Below are 18,706 nucleotides of genomic sequence, written 5' to 3' on the forward strand. Positions count from 1 at the left end.
GAGGAGGGGACAGCAACCCTACACCCAGAGAGCATTTTCAAATGGAATGAGGGCAGGGGGCCTGTGAAGTCTGTCTGTCAGCATGAGCCAGCCAGTCTGGTCTTTTGTAGTGTGACCAAGTTCACCCTGAATTACAGGGTTAGGAAGCTGTCAGTGAGTGCAGGCTCTGGTGGGGGTGGGGGTGGGGGTGGCATTGGTAGCTTCTTTGTATGTCAAATGGCAGCCCTTCGTGGTGGTTTTGTTAGTGTTGTGGGTCTGTACATAGATCTAGTAGGTCATCATGGATATGGATATGACTGATGTCTCATGACCTCAATTGACTTACTTCTTGCAGATGCCTTGCTTTTCTCAGGATGTGGCCCTTTCTAGGAGACAAACACCTATGTGACTTATTGAGCCTGTGGGTGAGTTGTATTTGTTTTCATAGGGCATGATTTTACTGGTCTCATCCTGGGTCGCTCAATGGCCTGACTGGAGTGAGGCCATTAGCAGCAGCCCATGAGTCTATGAAAAGGTGTATTTCATTCGTTGAGGAGCAGAATGCTTTATTGCTGAAAGCAGCACTTTGCAGTTCCACCCATTGTGCAGAGCAACTAATGCCACGGGTTGTCAGCACTAACCATCATTATAACAGATGGCTTAGCATTCTACTGAACTTATTCACCCATCAGTGAGACATGTTTCCTTGTATGGTACCAAGTCTCAAAATTGAGGCCCCTATTAAGCCAGTAACTCAAGCAAAGCAGCCAATGGGGGCATCTCAGTTCCTATTGAGAGGGTAGCCAACCTATTTTTGCAAGTGGCCTAACCCCCAATTGGCTGTGCTTCCATTTAACATTTTTTCAGCTTGTTGCACTTTGTCAATGATTAAACTATTGTCTCTCAGTCCCAAACCATCTTTCCATCCTCTGCTCTGCTCTCTGAGGCTGGGGCTAGGACTCCGCACACCATATTTTTCCGTTGCCAGTGCTGCCTATTAGGTTCTGCCGATAAGAGGCTCTAGAGGGAGGCTGGAAGACCGTGGCAGGAATGGTTTGCTCCAGTAACAGCAGCTGAATTCAATTTCCAGATCCCCCCCTGCACCCCCCCCCCATCAGAACCAGCATCAGCACATCTCCTCAGGGACACCAGCATCAACCAGTTGGCTGCCACTCCCTCCTCAATGGTCTAAGTCCCAGCTCCATGGAGGCCTTCCCGTGAGTTACCAAGGTACCAGTATCAACCAACAGCATCCCTTTCCTAGAGCTCAGAGTTTTAAATCTGTGGGCCTTTCCTTTGAGCCTTATCCCTTCATTCCCCCAGGCCTCAAGATGGCAGATGCTTCCTGCAGACTCCACTTCTGCTGTTACCTTAATGTTCCTGTTTTGAATTTTCAATCCTCTAATGTCTGTCTAACCAAGCTCTATATTAAATTTCCCATTAAAAACACTGGTGTGATTTCTGGTTTCCTGATTGGACCGTGATCGATATTGGTTTAGTGACCACACCCCATGGCAAGATGGGAATGTTGGAACTGAGGATCACACTTTCTTCTGTAGTGAGACAATTTGTCCCCACCAGAACCAGTAATTGTCCCAAAAGGCATGTACCATTCCATGGCAAAGATATGACCCATCCATATACTGGCAGAGTATTACTGCCAGAGGCATCAGAAATGAGACAGGTTCCCGGTACTTAAAACTCCATGGGAGTTCTGGGGGTGGAGCAGGTATTATTTTACTGCTACCTGTGTTCCTTCCATGGCTTTACTGCAGAGGGCTCCAATCACATTTGTCTACCTGTCCGATGACTTTAGTGGGTTCTTAAGTAACATTCTTGGGTGCAGGATGTGCTGCCTCTAATACCCGGAGGCCAAACAGGTGAGAAGGGCTGTTTTGTGTAGCTAGTGTTTGCAAGGCCAACAATTTTTCTTATTAGGTTGTGGAATAGCTCTTTGGACAGCTGCTCATGTAGCCCCCAAGCTGGGCACTCAAGTGGCCTGGTCCTGGTCTCCATCCTAATTCAAGGTGTAGCCACCTGTGCACAGCTGTGCTTAGAGAGCATGCATAGAGAGCTGTGAGGGCCACCAGAAAAACAGGGGTGTCTGGGTGGCTCAGTCGGTTAAGGGTCCAACTCGATTTCCGCTCAGGTCTTGATCTCAGGGTCTTGAGTTTAAGCCTGTGTTGGGCACCAGGCTTGGCATGGAGCCTATATAAAAAGATGATACTGGGGTGCATGGGTGGCTCAGCTGGTGAAGCGTCTGCCTTCAGCTCAGGTCATGATCTCAGTGGGATGGAGCCCCACATCAGGCTCCCTGCTCAGCAGGGAGTCTGCTTCTCCCGCTCCCTCTGCCCCTCCACCTCATGATTTCTCTCTAATAAATAAAAATCTTTTTTTAAAACCCTAAAATAGGGACGCTTGGGTGGCTCAACAGTTGAGCGCCTGCCTTTGGCTCAGGCCATGATCCTGAAGTCCTAGGATTGAGTCCCACATGGGGCTCCCCACAGTGAGCCTGCCTCTCCCTCTGCCTGTGTCTCTGCCTCTCTCTCTGTGTGTCTCTCATGAATAAATAAATAAAATATTTAAAAAAATAAAAATAATAAAAACAATAAAACCCCTAAAATATCATCAACATAATATAATGGATTACCCTACTCATTACTGATATATTCCAGTTATTAATTATTGCTGGGGAAGTTCAAAATGCCCGAGGCACGACGATAAAGGTAAAATTAACACTTTGCCAGATGAAAACAAAGTACTTTTTTTCTTCCTAGAGAAATCTGGAGAAGACGACATTAGCAAAATGTAGGGCAATTCTGTCCAAGAATAATATAATGTGAGGCACACATGGAATTTAAAATTTTCTAGTAGACCTATTTGAAAGAAAAACAGTAAGAGACAGGTATAACTAATGTTAATGACATAGTTTAATTGACTGAACAGGTCCAAAATATTAACAATTCAGTATTTATTCTTTTTAAGATTTTATTTATTCCTGAGAGAATATACGATGGATTTTGAAGACTTCCTAATTTTTCTTTATATTCAAGTACTGAATTGTTGGGGCACCTGGGTGGCTCAGTGGTTGAGAGTCGGCCTTCGGCTCAGGGCGGGATATCTCAGTTCACACCAGCCACGTTAGAAGCTCTGAGCAGCCTCCACATGTGTCTAGTGGCTGAAGAACTGGACAGTGCAACTCTACGGCCACGTACCAAGTGCCAGTAAGGCCTGTTGGTGAATCAGATGCTTTGGGTGTCCCGGTGGCCACTATTAAAAACACGATGATCTGCAATCAGGGACCACAGATGCTGGACTTACTCACTGGCTGAAGAGGGCTGGGAACTGGAGGGTACTGGGGGCTACCACTGCCTCCTGGCAACGGAATAGGCCTCCAATGTGTTCTTGCTCACCTACTGCATGGTCCCGGCAGGCTTCGGAAATACAAGAGGCTCTGCATTCACAGGGAAAGATGGCAATACCCGCACCCACTCCGCGGGTCAGTGCGCTGCGCTGGGTCGAGGGAGCCCGGCATGTCCGTACCTGTCATGCAGTCCGACGGGGGGACCAACAGCATATGCAGTAACTGTGCCGAGTCTCTTGGCTGTAATAAAACCAATCCCAAAGCCTCCCAGGGAAATTCATTGACCATGCACTTACTGGTCCCAGAACAACGGCTCCTCGGGCGCTAGTGTCTGGTAGGTCCAGGTCTGCTGGATCCTCCCCACACCTGCTCTAGGCTACATGGACCAGGACAGAAAGCAACCCCCTGAAGAGGGCAGAGGATTGGGCCCTAGGCCAAGTTTGCTTGGAATGAACTCAAATCTGAATTGGAAGGCCCTCCAGCAGTTGGATTAGAAAATCAGTCTCCTGAGTGGCACGGAGGTCTGTTGGAGACGGGGTCTTTGAGTTTCTTTCAGCAGCATTACGATGTGGCTAACCACTGAACTTCCTCTTCTGGAGCCTTCGCCAAGGACATGAGAGGCTTTGCTGATTTGCTGGCCAGGCAGTAGGGAAAACAACTGGCCTCCATCTCCAAGGGGAATCCCCCCACCCAGGACCTCCTTGCATCAGCTCTCTATAGGGGTCTCCTTGGTGTAAAATCAGTTATGAATGGGGTGCTTGGGTGGTGCAGTCGGTTGCGTGTCTGACTCTTGATTTTGGCTCAGGTCATAATCTCAGGGTGGTGGGATGGAGCCCTGAGTCGGACTCCGGTTGTGCTCGATGAGGAGTCTCCTTGGGATTCTCTCTTCCTTCCCCCACTGCCCTCGCTCCCTCCCCGCTGACTCACTTTCTCTCTAAAATAATGTATTTAAAAAGAGTAAGTTATTGTCCTGCATACCTCCCTGTGTTCTCTCTGCAATCTCACAGTGATTCAAGTTACTTACCCCACTTGCCTCTCTACCTTCCCCATCTATCTCCTGACTTAGGGACCCCTTCATTCAAGACCCAGAGCCAGAACATGCTGCCTGAGAGAGCCTCAGAAGAGGTCTGGAGTGGTGCTCTTCCGCCTTTCCACTTTTGTCGAGACCTGGTGCACCTTACAGGGCCCCTTATCTCATCTTCCGGCTTTGGATGGGGCTTAAGTCAGCCCACAGACTATCCCACCCCTCACTCCCCAGCGGAGGCAAAATTAGGGATCTTTTCCTCATGTAAGATGCCATCAGGTTTGCCAGCACTCTCTGAATTAAAGTCACTTGGTCACAAGTTATCCTCAATGCCCAGAGTTTTCCTACAACCATGTAAATAGTGCCTGGGTGCCTCAAAGCTGCTGGGACCTCAGCAGGGATGTCTCACTTTGCATTCAGTGCCTCAGGAAGGTCTCCTCCTTGCAGCTGTGTGAATCTGATTTCCATGAGCATCCAGTTCAAGCACAGGGCAGGCACATTTGCTCCCTCCTCATTGGTTATACTAGCGAATTCATTCCGCAAAAGGGAATCCCGTGGTAAACCCCAAATGCTGGCCACTGTGTCACTTGCCTCGTGGATGCAGCTTCTTCACCCTGCAAGCACTTCAAACCTCAATGGATCCCTGTGACTGTTAATGCACCTCCATCCCACCCCTGACAACCCCTGGGTGCTACATGGCACGATGATAGATTTCAGATCCAAAAGGTTAGACTCAATCGACTCTTCTAATGGCACTTGGGCCCAAAAGTTCTTTTCTCCCAATTTCTTCCTTCTTAGGGCTCACAGGGATGGCTGACTTGAGAGTGCTGAGGGATCAAACTGTTTCAATCTGCCTTACACAGAGAGCTTTCCATGGCCTTTGTGGCACGTGGAATGGCCATAAGCACTGGAATAACATGTTCACCTGTGATTTCAGCTCAGCCAGCTTTCCCACTACCCTTGGATTCCCACTAGCTCTTGGAGGGCTGCTGTCCATCCTGGAATGGCTTAGTTGATCCCTTTTGCAGTTTCCAAGAGGTCGGAGCAGGAGTAAGTGGCATTTGCCTCATGCTGGGCACCATCTGTGAAACAGTGGGTGAAGGCAAACAGCACTCCACCAGACAAAAGCAAGAGGTTTTCATAAGGCAAAATTACCGGCAAGGAGAGGTACGTGGATGCCCATTTTCTCTCGCAGAGATGCGAAGGTCACAGCATTGCTGGCTGCACCTTGGGGTTTGTACTCTGGGAGGCGGCTATTTCTTCTCTGGCAGCCTATCCTTCCACACGGTAAGCCTGGGAGCAGCCTTGTACTCGGAGGATCAAGTCAGGACTTAAAACTGCCGGCTGTCAGGGGAGCTGTCTGGAAACACAGACCACTGGCACCTGTGACCTTGTGGGAAGCTGGATTTGGACTGGGGGGCAGAGGAGCGTCCTGGAAGTTGGATTTGGGCCCAGTCCCTCCTGCTAGCTGGTTACAAGGTAACTTGACAGGGGCTCCCAAAGCCATGGGGAAATCCTGTCTGTCCCACCACACCCCAAGTGGAAATCTGATCATTTAAGATCCTTCCAAGACTCTCTGAAGTCCAACCTGTAACGTGGCACCGTAGGCCTCTGACAGCACATCTCCTCTCTCTCTTCCTCAAATTCTGTGCTTTAACCATGAGGAACTCTTGGAAACTTCCCAAATAGTTTCTCATGCCTAGATTAATGCCCACAGTACCCTTATACCTGGCTAACACCTCCAATCTGTTTTAAGTAAGATTCACTTCACCTGAGAAGCCCTTTACTGGCTCTACACCACCCTGATTTGGGCAGGTCCCTCTACATGCTCCCACCTCACCCTGTGCATTTTAGTATCTTCTGTACCAGATGCTGCAGCTGCCCATTGATTCAAGCTCTCCCACTTGACACTGAACTTCTGGAACGTCTCAGATACTGCCCATTTCCCCAAGAAGCTTGTGAAGTGCCTATTTAGTAAATATTCAGGGACTATTCACGGAGAGCCAGATGAAACCAGGGGTGAGGTTCATGGCCACTGACTCTGTAGCTTTCTCCATATAAAACACAAACACTTATTAGCAACCATTTCTTTAACCCATGGAAAAGCCTACACATGGAAATGAAAGGACTTACTCAGTTACCACTGAGCTAGTCTGTGCCCTGGTCAAGGGTGGAATCTACTCCACAATTCCCTTTTCCACAGCATAACTCCCGATGTCCCTTTTTGTCATGTAGTAGCTACACTGCATTTGCAACTTTTAATGATATATATTCCTTGAGCACTAGCATTCTGTTCTTTGATGCCGTATTTTATAGGTTTTGATTTCCAGGGAAATCTACAAAGATGCTTTAGTATTTAGCAAAGAAACTGGATACCCGAAGAAATAACATTGGATTTTTTATTCCTCCCCACATGAGCCATCGAAGTTTTGAATGATGCTGAATCATCATCATATACCCCAATTTCCAGGATTCTGTGTAACCATCTCTTATTGACAATCTTCCTTTCCAATTTTCAACCTACCCCTGTAATCAAGTCTATGGTATACACAAATTGGTGGGAAAGCCTTCAAGCACTCCATTTTGAAGCTTAGTCTTTAATCATTTAGCAAGTGCAGTTTGCAAAGAGTTTTAAGGCCTCTCCCACTAACATAAAACTCAATATTAAAAAAAAAAAAGGATTTCCGTGTTTCTTTCTGGCAAGTACTCAGAAATAGAAAGAAAAAAATTTTAAATAGAAATATTTATTGAGAGAATGAGCGGGAGGTGCAGAGGGAGCGGAAAACAGGACTCCACGCTGCTGAGTGCTGAGCCTGACATGTGGCTCGATCTCACAACCCAAGCTGAAACCAAGAGTCAGTCACTTAACCCACTGTACCACCCAGGAGCGCTGTAAAGACGACTTCTAAATAGCCCCCAAATAAAATTTTTAAACAGCCTTAAATAAACATACAGTGATAAAGATGCTGAAGATTTAAATATTAGTACCTGTTAAGCCTTCTAAGCAATCAAGATTTTCATCTGCTAAAGGCTGTTTCAGAATAACTGGTTACAGAGGCATCAGAAGGTCATGAGGGAAAGATGCTACTTTTGGCCACGAGACAAATGGACTCAACAGGGATCAAATCAGTATATTGATTCTAAAAGGCAGGAGCTCTAAGATCGCGATCAGATGGGAGAAATGCCTGAGTAAGCCAAGTGGAGTCTCAAGGCTGATGTCAACAGGCTATTCACATGCAGCATTGGAGCCCACTGTGAAACCAGGCACAAATTCTTCATAGATTGGTTTTACCTACCATATTTAATGGACTGTGCTCAGTTCTTTTGGCCCTGGAAGAGCCCAGAACCAGGCAGAAGAGATAGCAGAGAACCAGCAGGAGAATGAAAAACCAGAAAGGCAGAAAATGAAGATGGATTTTTCCAAGGGAGGCGTCGGGGGAAGGGAGAGGCAGTCCATCAATGTAGAAGAGACTGTCCTGCATCAGGAAGTTATTTTGGATTCTAACACAGAGGAGAACTTTGTCTTGATCACATCTCCATTTCTACCCTTTCTTCTAGGGTATGCCCAAGTTTCTTGAAGTGACCACAACAGCCATTTCAGGCACCTTCTACCTACAAACCCATCATTTATTTTATTATGGAGAAACCGATATCAAAAGTTTTGTTTTCTTTTTTAAACTACATAGACACATTTAGTATTTTCCAAATGGCAGGGTATATTTATGTGTACACAGACAGGAGTATGTGTTTAATACGGATGGTGGCACCCTATGTAATTAGTGTGTTGAAATCTTATAACTGGGAATATGGAGAATCACTTTCCAATAGTTATGTTTTTGCCCTTTAAGGGCACATAAAACATTATTTGCAAGGCATATATGCTTTGCATGATACATAATTCCCCCTCCCCCCAGATACTGCTACTATTTGCTATATTTAGAAATTTAAGACCAGGAGCAAACATCTTTCAGACTAATTTTTTGCTTTTTCATAAGTGCAACTTTTTAATAAAAATTTACATCTAGATAAACAATCTTCAGATTTTTGAAACTTTAATAAGATTTTAAAAACATCATGACTTAGAACTGAAAAACATACACGTTTAGCACACAAATATTGTAATACGAATCAACTCCAACTCCATTTGAAAACATGTGAATCAAATTACAGTTTTAGAAGTTAGTAATTCACATTTAAGCAAGTTAGCGCCTTGCTGAATTCAGCCTTTGTAAAAAAAGAGACTTAGTGCATATTGTAATGGCACAATGTGCTTTTGTACCATTTTGTTGATTTTTTTCCACCTTATTAAACAAGATCAAGTTCTTGAAAGTTGGTAGATAACAGCTAACTTCCTATGACATGTGAAACTTCCAGTGGTAACAGTTACATTTTGTAACAGAACACTTCCTATAGATTTCTTTGCCTATCTTAAAATTTTAAAAGCAATCATTTGTAAGGATTGCATCAACATCAATTTAGCAGAGGAAGATCAAACTTTATTGAAACTGCTTGCATACAAAATATATTGCACTATAACCAAACAAATGTCAACATAAAATCCAATCTGTTGTCGCTAATATGTACAGAGAATATTGCCCAAGAGCAGTTACATTACAAGGTCATTCTACCTTGGTTAATTATCTACAGTATTTTAAACCAAACAGCTTACAGATGATGTGTGCAAGGTACCAATTTCTGTTTTCAAATACTATACATTCCCAGAATAAATAACTAAAAATCAACATTAATGTTTGGCAATACTTTTAAAAGACTTTTTAATATTCTTGAAATCATGTGCAGTTTGTTGCCATTTTTATATGCTTATTTGTATGCAAGGAAAAGTAACTGTAAAATGAAAATTCAAAGAAACAAACTCACAAAATACATCAGAGGCAGAACTTCGGTTTGCACGGCTCTGTACAGATTCAGTGGTACCCCTACTTGGAGTTATTTTTTAAGAAAAATATAACATCTTAAGAGTGAAGGTCCTTCACATATTTTTCCTCAGTAAATTTCATTCATAAAAAAGACTCAAAAACAGAACCAAAACCCAACACATCAAAAAACAAAAGAAAAAAAAAAACTAAAGGAAAGAAGTATTTGTTAACCAATTCTAGTCTGCTTTCCAATCCCACTTATACATTAGACCTAACATTTCAAAGCTTACAAAACATTTAACCTGCTTCCAATGTTTCTTAGACAAAGTACCTGTACTTCACAGGATTATTATGCACACATGAAAATGACCTTCCTATCTCCCCCAAATAACCTTGAAATTAAAATATGAAAAACTTCACAAAACTTGGGGAGGACAAAATAAAAAAGGCTCTAAGTTAAAATTGGTCATCAGGCCAAAGAGCAGGCATATCCTACTAACTTTCGACCAGGAAGATTTGTTCCTAGCTGAAAACATTTTAGCCTCTCTCAAATGAAAAGATAGTTATTTCTTCTCCTGTCTATACAAAAAAATTACACATCCCTCTCAATAACACTATTTGTCAAACTTCAGTGCAACAAAACGAAAACAAAAACAAGTTCTATTCTTTATACTGCCTAACCTGATGTTTCTGTAAGGAAAAAAATATGGAAAGCATGCATTCTTCTATAAAGTACTAATGTTTGACAGGGTTTGCTACATCTTTAACATTTAGTGTTTCCAACTTATCTTCCCTGAACTCTGCATCCAAATATAATATTCCTACCTGCCAAGATATAAAAAAGGCACAGATCATACAACTTTTTTTTTTTTTGCTAATGAAAATGACAAACGTCACATCACACACATCTCAGGGTCCACTAAAATACTGGAAAAGTGGACCAAACATAAACTGACACAGGACATGAAATGACATAGTATTTTCATGGACTTCTATAGGAGATTGAAAACGGAAGTGTAATATGATTACCAAAAATGCTATTTATTCAGAAAAACTGAAATGTACCGGCGAGTTATCACCCGATGCAGGAAAATGGTCCAAATCAACAACAACAACAAAAAATCACTGCTCAGTACTTTAAAAAATAAACCAAACTAAAATCCTGCCCTGAAATGCTAAAGTATTACTTAAAAGCAATGTTTCAAAATTTCAACGTCTTTTTGTGCAAATTTGAAAATTGTTGCTTATGGCCAATACCAAAAAAATAAATTTCCTAAACAGAATTTGTGTTCATTTCATGCCCTGTGCCATCTTGCCTACTATTTGTCTTTGGCCTAACAAAGTTTTCTAATATGGAATAAGAGTTATGGAAATGGTTTAGGAAATATAACTTCAGAATTATGCAGTTTAGGGTACTCCGTTCACAAGTGGTTGCTGACCATCCACGTTGTCTGGCTTCTCCTTCTTCTGGTTACGATCTTTACCCGTGCGCAGCCGATTACCTTCACTGGAGGTATTCTGTAATGTTTTAGTGTGGACACTCCTTTCATTATTGCAGTCAACTCTGATCTAAAACAAGTTATAGTTGTTATATACACAGACCATATCCTATTGTAATCTGTAATTGGCCTGATAAGAAATTTAAGCCTGAAGTGTAAGTTCCACATGTTAAAAGGGGAAATGGGAGTGAGGATAGAAGTAGTATAAGAAATTAAGGTCAGGTACAAGAAATTAAGGTCAGGTAGGATTTTTTATTTAGTTTATGATTTTAAAACACTCTTCTCTTCTTTAACCGGAACACACTGGTCATCTCATTGCGTCCAAAGTTAGATTAAAAACTCACAATCCTACCGTGTCTTCTTCTAAGCAGAATAAAATAATGAGAAATAGTTAATGAATTACTATTACTAATTATGAGATAATATATACCTATGTAATACCAGAGTTCAAAAGAATGGATTATTCTTTAAAGACTATGAAACCCAAGGGGGCAGGGCCCAAATCATTGCCTTCCTATTCCACCTTTACCAGAATAAGAAGTCAACTAACTTGTTATGTAACTAGCCTTTAGTTAACACCTGAATTGTCTACCATAGGTATGATTAACTTTCTCTATACTGAGGCTCCCACTGTCTTACACGAGAAAAATTTGAGCATTGCTTTCTTATAGCTTGTATTTTGGGCAAGGGAAGTCAGATGATAATACAACTTGAGCTCTGTCTGAAGAATATGATGGTATAGGGAAATTTGACAATACTAATATGTGGAAGGAGTAGAATCCCAAGACATGTGTAAAGATGAATGCAATTCAGAAAATAAAAGTATCCTATAAATCTTGGAATATAAGTGCCAACATGGAACACTTATAAGTGCCAACATGGAACACTTAAAACACTGCTAACAATTCCAGATGCTGTATAAAAGGAAGATAATATTGACCAGTGGGCTTAAAACAACTACAAATATTGATCTGCTTCCAGTACAAATGCTACATATATCTCAAAATGGTTTGCTGTAATTTCAAAGTGTGTTCACATGTTGGGTGTCTCAGTGTGTTTATTTATTTTAAGGATTTTTATTTACTTATACACGAGACGCAGAGGCAGAGGCATAGGCAGAGGGAGAAGGAGGCTCCCTGCAGGGAACCCAATGTGGGACTAGATCCCAGGATCACGCCCTGAGCCAAAGGCAGAGGCTCAACCACTGAGCCACCCAGGCATCCCTCAGTGTATGTTTTTTTTTAAAAGATTTTATTTATTTATTCATGAGAGACACAAAGAGAGAGAGAGAGAGAGAGAGAGAGAGAGAGAGAGGTCAGTGTATGTTTTAAATGTTTGGCTGTCAAGGATTTAGTGCTCTAACTTGGATCTATTCTCCTACACAGAAAATACAACCTTTTTATTTGATGTCCTGTTTTAATTATAAATATAATTATGAACACGCATCCTTTTAACCAATATGACCAGATTGCCAAATTCATGGGACACACTTTAAGTGGGGAATTACAAGGCCAACAGATAAATGCCTTACATCTTTGTAAAGCACACATATGTACATCATTTCATCATCTCTTTATCTCAATCTAAGGTCTTTTCTATTCCTTGGGAACTTGCCAATAGTTAACACTTACTTACAATTGCTATGACTCCTAAGGAATATTCTGTCATGAAGTTTCTGCTCTTAAAAAGCATCCCACTAATGTTGGTGTTGGTCCCAAACCAATCTGTAGTCAGTAAGGAACCCTAACTACTTAGACTAAGAACTGAGAGTTAAAGGAGCAGAGGAGACTATGGGTTCTGGGAATCAGACACCAGGGCTCAAATATCACTCTACTATATGTATGCTCACTATGTGACCACAGACAAAGGACTGAATCTTTCTAAAAGCTTCAGTTTACTCACCTAAAGAATAGAAAAATAAAACTACTTACCTCAGGGGCTGCTGAAAGATTAAATGAGATAACACAACACACACAAACCACTTAGCAACGGTGTCCGACATCCCCCAGGGGTAATTTTAAAATTATTTAACAATGGGGTCAGCATAGGTCATAACCAACTGAAATGGGATTCCCAGAATAGAGACTGGTTATAAACAAACAGCTGGCTGATTCAGCATGTACTAGCTGAGAGCATCATCAGCCCTCTCATATTACCTATGAGATAGACACCTTCTTTTCCTTACTTTCCACTCAAAGAGATCACCCTATCTCTGCAACTAAGGGGAAGAGGGATCAACAGGGTTTACTGAGGTCTCTCTCTCTCAGTATATTCCAGGATGTCCCTTTTCTTCAGGGAATTCGGGGAGAACCACCAACTTGGAACTAAGTCCTGATGAGCTGTCAAAGTCTTCACAAATGCTTAAGACCGCATATTCTCTAGGGAAATCTTTGTATACTTGTCATGAAAAACTAGGATTGCCCACAATGTAATGTTGAAAATCTTTCACATATACCAATTTTACAACTTTTGAATATGTTTAAAAATTAAAATAAACTTGTAAGTCTCAAACTACAGTAATTCAAATAATTTAGATGAAAAGTGGCACACAGGTTTACCTGGAGGGATCCATCAGCTGTTCTTCCTTTAGCCTCTCTTGGATTACGCGGGCGATTATCTGTTCGGGAGTGATCGTCATTTCCTATAGGTCATTTTTAAGACATTCAACAGTTACTGATTCTGACGTGCTTACTGGAAGTTCTTTATTCCCACATTCTCAACTTATTTAGAGCACAGAATCTAAAATATAATCAACAATCTAGTGATTCCAGGTACATAATGCTCAGAAATCTAGCATGGTACCAAGCAGGAGAAAATAGGCATTACAATTCTGCATCAATTATGTTACAGTCAGCCTGAGCTAATGATCACAGGTTATGCATAGAATCCCCAAAGAAGCTGAACTAGTCATCAGTGTTTATTTGTGTATTCTACACATACCATGGAAAGGCTAATGTTCTGTTGATTACTGCTGAGCCTTTCCTCTGGTGACCAGTATATAACAGGAAAAGAGGGTTTTAGTAATACGTCCTTGAATCACCACGATCTTTCACAGGACTTCAGACAGTTGTTAAAATTCACCTTTTATTATTAGAAAAGAACACCTCTGTACCTTTGAAGCCGCCTCCACGTCCTCTTCCTCCCTGTCCTCTTCCTCCACCACCACGTCGCCGTCCGTCTCCTCTGCGCAGAAAGTTCTCCCTCTCTTCCTCTGTTGGAGCTAATGACCAATCACTGAGTTCGTCTCTGTGGTCAGATTCTGTTTCAGAAGCATTTGATGCTTCAGAATTAGTTCCTATCAAGAGTTAAAAGTTATATACCGTTGTCCGACTTAAAAAAAAAAGTTAGGTTAACAGAAGCTTCCAGAGACGTTTCAGGGGCAATCCAATATTCTTCCCAATTTTACAAGCCCAAAGAGTATTATCACCTTCCATTTTGTAAAACAAATTATCTTAAATTCAAAATGAAGGGTTTCACAATATTTGAGGTAATTTTGATTTTAAATGTTTTTGGTTCTCGTTAAAAAAAAATAAAAGGTATTTTATTAGCCATCTAAGTTCAAACCTGAGTATGCCACATCATTAAACAGCTGTGCTCCTTTAAACATCTGCGCTCTCTGGAGGAAAAGTTGTCTACAACAGTTAAATGCAATACCTTGATAAACAAAACCTCTATAAAGAGAGTTCCTTTTAACAAGGTTTGGCCCAGGGACAGAGGGGAATGCATACATTTTGGTCACCTCTGAGAGGGTGGCAAAGGCCACCATGGCAACTGTGTCAGCGAAGGGTCTTTCGTGGGATGAGGGATTGAATTTAGCTGAAAGGGGATAGGCTTGCCTGATGCTTGGTCCACAACCTTCCCTCCCACTCCCACTGAAATAATTTATCATTAATAAAGGAATTATTAAGATAAACTCATTATGCATAGGGGGGTGGGTTAATGATATAGGGGGATGGGAGTGGGGGAATAGAGCTCTATGGTGAGGTGGGACTTCAACAGCAAAAAGAACAGACTGTTGGGAGAGGGGTTAGGGGTTAGGTTCAAGGTTGGCCTTAGGAGTAGGTGTCTCTCTCCCCCACTCCAGAATATCAACTCTACTACCTCTCTCTCTTCCTCTGTTGGAGCTAATGACCAATTATAGCTTCACCATTATAGCTTCTTTCCTGTGGATCTTGAAGGCTTTTCCATCTTAAAGAGTTCCTTTTTGAAATGCAAATATTTGTGAGATGGATTATACCTTATACCATCATTAGCAAGTTACATAGTAGATACACAGTTGAGCAAGAAAGACAGTAGGAACTGGCAGGTGGGGACAGTGTTCAATGGAAGGTACTGGGAGAGAAGAAAGAAGCACTGACAGAAAAGCTGGGAAGGCAAAGAGAAGCTTTGCCTACTTCTTGACTGTGCCTGGGGCTGACTTTGGCCATGACACTCAAAATCACCTTATGAGCCATAGGATGCAGAGCCCTGATTTACACAGTCCATCCAGCAAGTATGACCAGCACATGCCTGACAAAAAAATGAGCCACAGTACACAAATGAAAAAAATTTTGGCTATACAGTAATAAAATCAGGAAAGGCCTTAAGAAAGTCATCAACACACAAGGGCTTAAGCAGATTTATCCCCAGTCAGAACGTGGACAGAACTCACACCTGCCCTGTAAACTCTGTGTGTTATTATCATGTTTTAACTCTATATGTCTCTTGCAACACAATTTGACCCACTGTGAATCGGAAACCATGTAGTGAGAAACCGTTATAATGGGGTTCTAATGAATATTAGAGATTAGCAGCTATTAAGTCTAGGAACAGATAAAGTTACTGAGTAAAATGCTTAGTTTGTACCTGAAGTATATCCAGGACCGCGTCTGCCGTGCCCCCTATTTCTGTAAGGTCTACTACCTCGACCCATTCCTTGACCATCATCAGTCACATAGCCTTTTTCCTTATCTGTACGATTTGGTGGTGGTCTAGAACTAGCTCCAATCTGTCGCAACTGCTCATCAATTTGTAATCTCTCCAAACGCAACTGGTCTACTTCCTATTTAAAATATACAAGATAACAGTAAAAATAATTTGACATTTTACTTAATAATACCTTTCTCCTTTTCATCAGATAAAAATATACTGGAAATATTTCAATTTCAGTTCTAAATTTATAGTAAACACTGTTACACAGAATTATCAGGAAATTGAATGGTCTCCTTAAAAAGAAAAATTACTATAGATAACAGATTATCGATGTCCATAATTAGAGATATAACAAAAATACTCAGCATTAGAATTCTACTGTATAGAATTTAAAGTTGATTTGGTACTATTATCCAATAGAATCTGTTAAGGCACAGATATGCTAGTTTGGGGACTTCTTGATGATAGGATGTTGAATAAAGCAACTCTAAAATACAGGTAAATGACATTTAAGGTTTAACCAGCTAACCTTAAAAATCACACACTGTAAATAATCTTAACTGAAATATATTTGCCAGTTCTTATCTTAATTTATGAAGCACTGCGTTTGGGCCATCTTCCGCTTTCAAGGAACATATATTATGGTAGGTCTTTGGATATGATCACACAGTTAAGGAAAAATTATTTTCAGCAAACTGAAAATGCTCCTATTCCTTATATGGTAGGGGAGGGGGATATGACTATTTAAGAGCTGACCAAAAAAGTTAGACTTAACATCAAGCCTTGAAAGCTCTTAAAGACTACAACTGTGCTAGAACAAGTACAACAAAACAGTATTAATGTTGATCAAAATATACACCTGGGCTCCACTGACAGACCCTTACACACAGTGCTTCTGATATGCTGGGTTCTGTCAAATTCAGATGAAGCTTCAATTCTAACCCTTGTCCTTGCAATCTACCCAAAAAACATCTCCTTTACTGGCTATAGGGAACTGGATCCATAACTCTTAATAGTACTGGGTGTCTGAGGAAAGCAGTGGCCATCATAGGGACTGCCTACATGGACAGTCACTGGATAAGCCCCTGTTAAGCTAAGTTCTTAAAATCCTGGTTGTGGATGCTTCTGGCAAAGAAAGGGCAGATAGGTTTAATCTGTGCTCTGAACCAAATTTTCTGTTTTACAAAGGACTTGAGCAAAGGAGAGACTGAGTGAGTAGCTTACTCCTAGAGTATAGTTATAGCTCATGGAATGGGTGTATCTTGCAAAACAGAATGGTAGTCCAGGTTATCCCAATGGGGCAAAGCAGTCACCTTTTGGTGAGAGATGCCAGGCCCAATCAAGGGAAGATCTAGTGATGGAAAGAATAGCAACAGGACAACTGCTGATAACCAAAAAAGATTCAATTGTGAAGAATAAATAAAGGGATCTTAAAAAGAACATTAGTCAAAAGAACAAGGGATTGATTATAATGCAACCCTAACTCTCCAGGTCATCATAATTATTTAAGCTAAGAATATAAAAAAAACCACATACAACAGATTACAAATAAAACACACCTTAAAACAAAAATAAAAAGCAAACCAATGGGGTATCCTACCCATGCAAACCTTGCTGGATGAAACCTTCCCATTTTCAATTATTACGTGACCACCATAAGATGAGTGAAGCCTAACTATTGCACTTTTGTTCCCCTTATTTGCATCCAAATCAAAATTGTTTATTTCTTTCAAGAAATCAGCAAAAATATTCTTATTAAGATAAGATCATACATAAAATAGAAAGCTGGATTATTTTTAAATACTATTTAGTACCAATCACTTGTAATTTTGATGCATACAGATATAAAAAGAAGAAATTATAAAAGTGACATGGGTAAGATCTCATTTCATTGAATTATAGAACATTTTGGCCACAGGAAATCTTAGAAAAGCATCCAATATAGGCAGAAGTGACTTGCCTAAAGTCACATAAACTAGTCCATGATAGAAGACAGACTAGAAGCAAGTCACTGGACTGCCAATCCAGTGCTCCTTCCACTATATCTTGTAGCTTCCTAGTTCCTGATTTCCAGTTTGCAATCTAGAGAAGGCCTAACTGTACAAACACTAACTAAAACGAGCATCTAAAAGACATAAGTTGTTTATATTTTGTATAACAGAGTATAGAGAAAAATACAAAGGGTAAACATTTAAACAGACGACTTCATGAAACACTGAGATTTCCTTGATATATGACATAAAAGGGACAAACAAAGGCAAGTGTTAACAGACACAAAATTTGGCCTGGAAAAAACTCACAAAGGCTAGAAAGGATCAACTGAATGAAAAGGCTATGTACAGGAGTGCCTAAATTGAGTGTAAGGGTTTAACAATAGAATAATGGGAAATAGGGGAATTTACTAAGAACTGGGATATTGGTCCTTTAATTTGTAATGATAGAAAATGGACTTGTGTTTTCAGAAGGAATATAATAAGCAAAACAAAGTATTTTCTCTATTACCTTTTACAGGTCATTCATTGTAACGTACAGGCTAGAATGAACCTTCACTGCTGAAAGACTGCCTGACTGTGGAGTTTTTATATTTTAGTACAAAAGGATTAGAAGTTAAAGTTCTTCTTGTTCTCACCTTTAAATAGTTCAGGTGATAATCCAGAAGAACAGTGGCATTAGCAATGCTGTCCTTTGTTCCCACAAAAACAAATGGTACCATACCCTGAAAAATAAATGGCAACAACGATCCTATAACATCAATAATGGATTATTTGACAAAAATGCAAATAGTGACTAAATCCCTAACACAGGGCCTGACAAACAGAAGGTATACAAAGGTTTGTTGAAAATATAACTCAATACATGGAAACAAAAGTAGTTGGCAGATTTTACACATCTACTGTGAATAACGACAGATCAATACAGCAACCCCATGAGTGTACCATATTGTTATGTTTTAAATGCTACTATTAAATGTTGGCAAAATCACAAATTATGTAATTCAAAATTATACAAGCTCTGACATGAGATGCATAAACAAAACAAATACTTTAAAGTA

At 40.9% G+C, this 18,706-nt stretch overlaps 1 protein-coding gene across 15 annotated transcripts in view; it reads right to left on the reverse strand.

Moving 5' to 3' along the window:
- Positions 1-8,841: 8,841 nt before the first annotated feature.
- The window catches only part of FMR1 (fragile X messenger ribonucleoprotein 1), a 37,489-nt gene continuing 27,624 nt past the window's right edge, over positions 8,842-18,706 (reverse strand). For 3 of the 15 annotated variants that reach the window (XM_072817203.1, XM_072817197.1, XM_072817205.1), the window contains 5 exons: positions 18,284-18,370; positions 15,589-15,784; positions 13,856-14,038; positions 13,302-13,384; positions 10,500-10,813 (listed from right to left, as the gene is read on the reverse strand). In XM_072817203.1, coding sequence (XP_072673304.1) covers positions 10,652-10,813; positions 13,302-13,384; positions 13,856-14,038; positions 15,589-15,784; positions 18,284-18,370 — 711 coding nt within the window. In that variant the 3' untranslated portion in view covers positions 10,500-10,651. Of the gene's footprint in view, positions 10,814-10,975; positions 11,107-13,301; positions 13,385-13,855; positions 14,039-14,534; positions 14,868-15,588; positions 15,785-18,283; positions 18,371-18,706 lie in introns of those variants that run through there. The other 12 variants (XM_072817201.1, XM_072817198.1, XM_072817210.1 and 9 more) reach the window with 10 other exon arrangements.

The sequence above is a fragment of the Canis lupus genome, chromosome X (assembly GCF_048164855.1).
Source record: "Canis lupus baileyi chromosome X, mCanLup2.hap1, whole genome shotgun sequence".
Taxonomy (NCBI): Eukaryota; Metazoa; Chordata; class Mammalia; order Carnivora; family Canidae; genus Canis; species Canis lupus.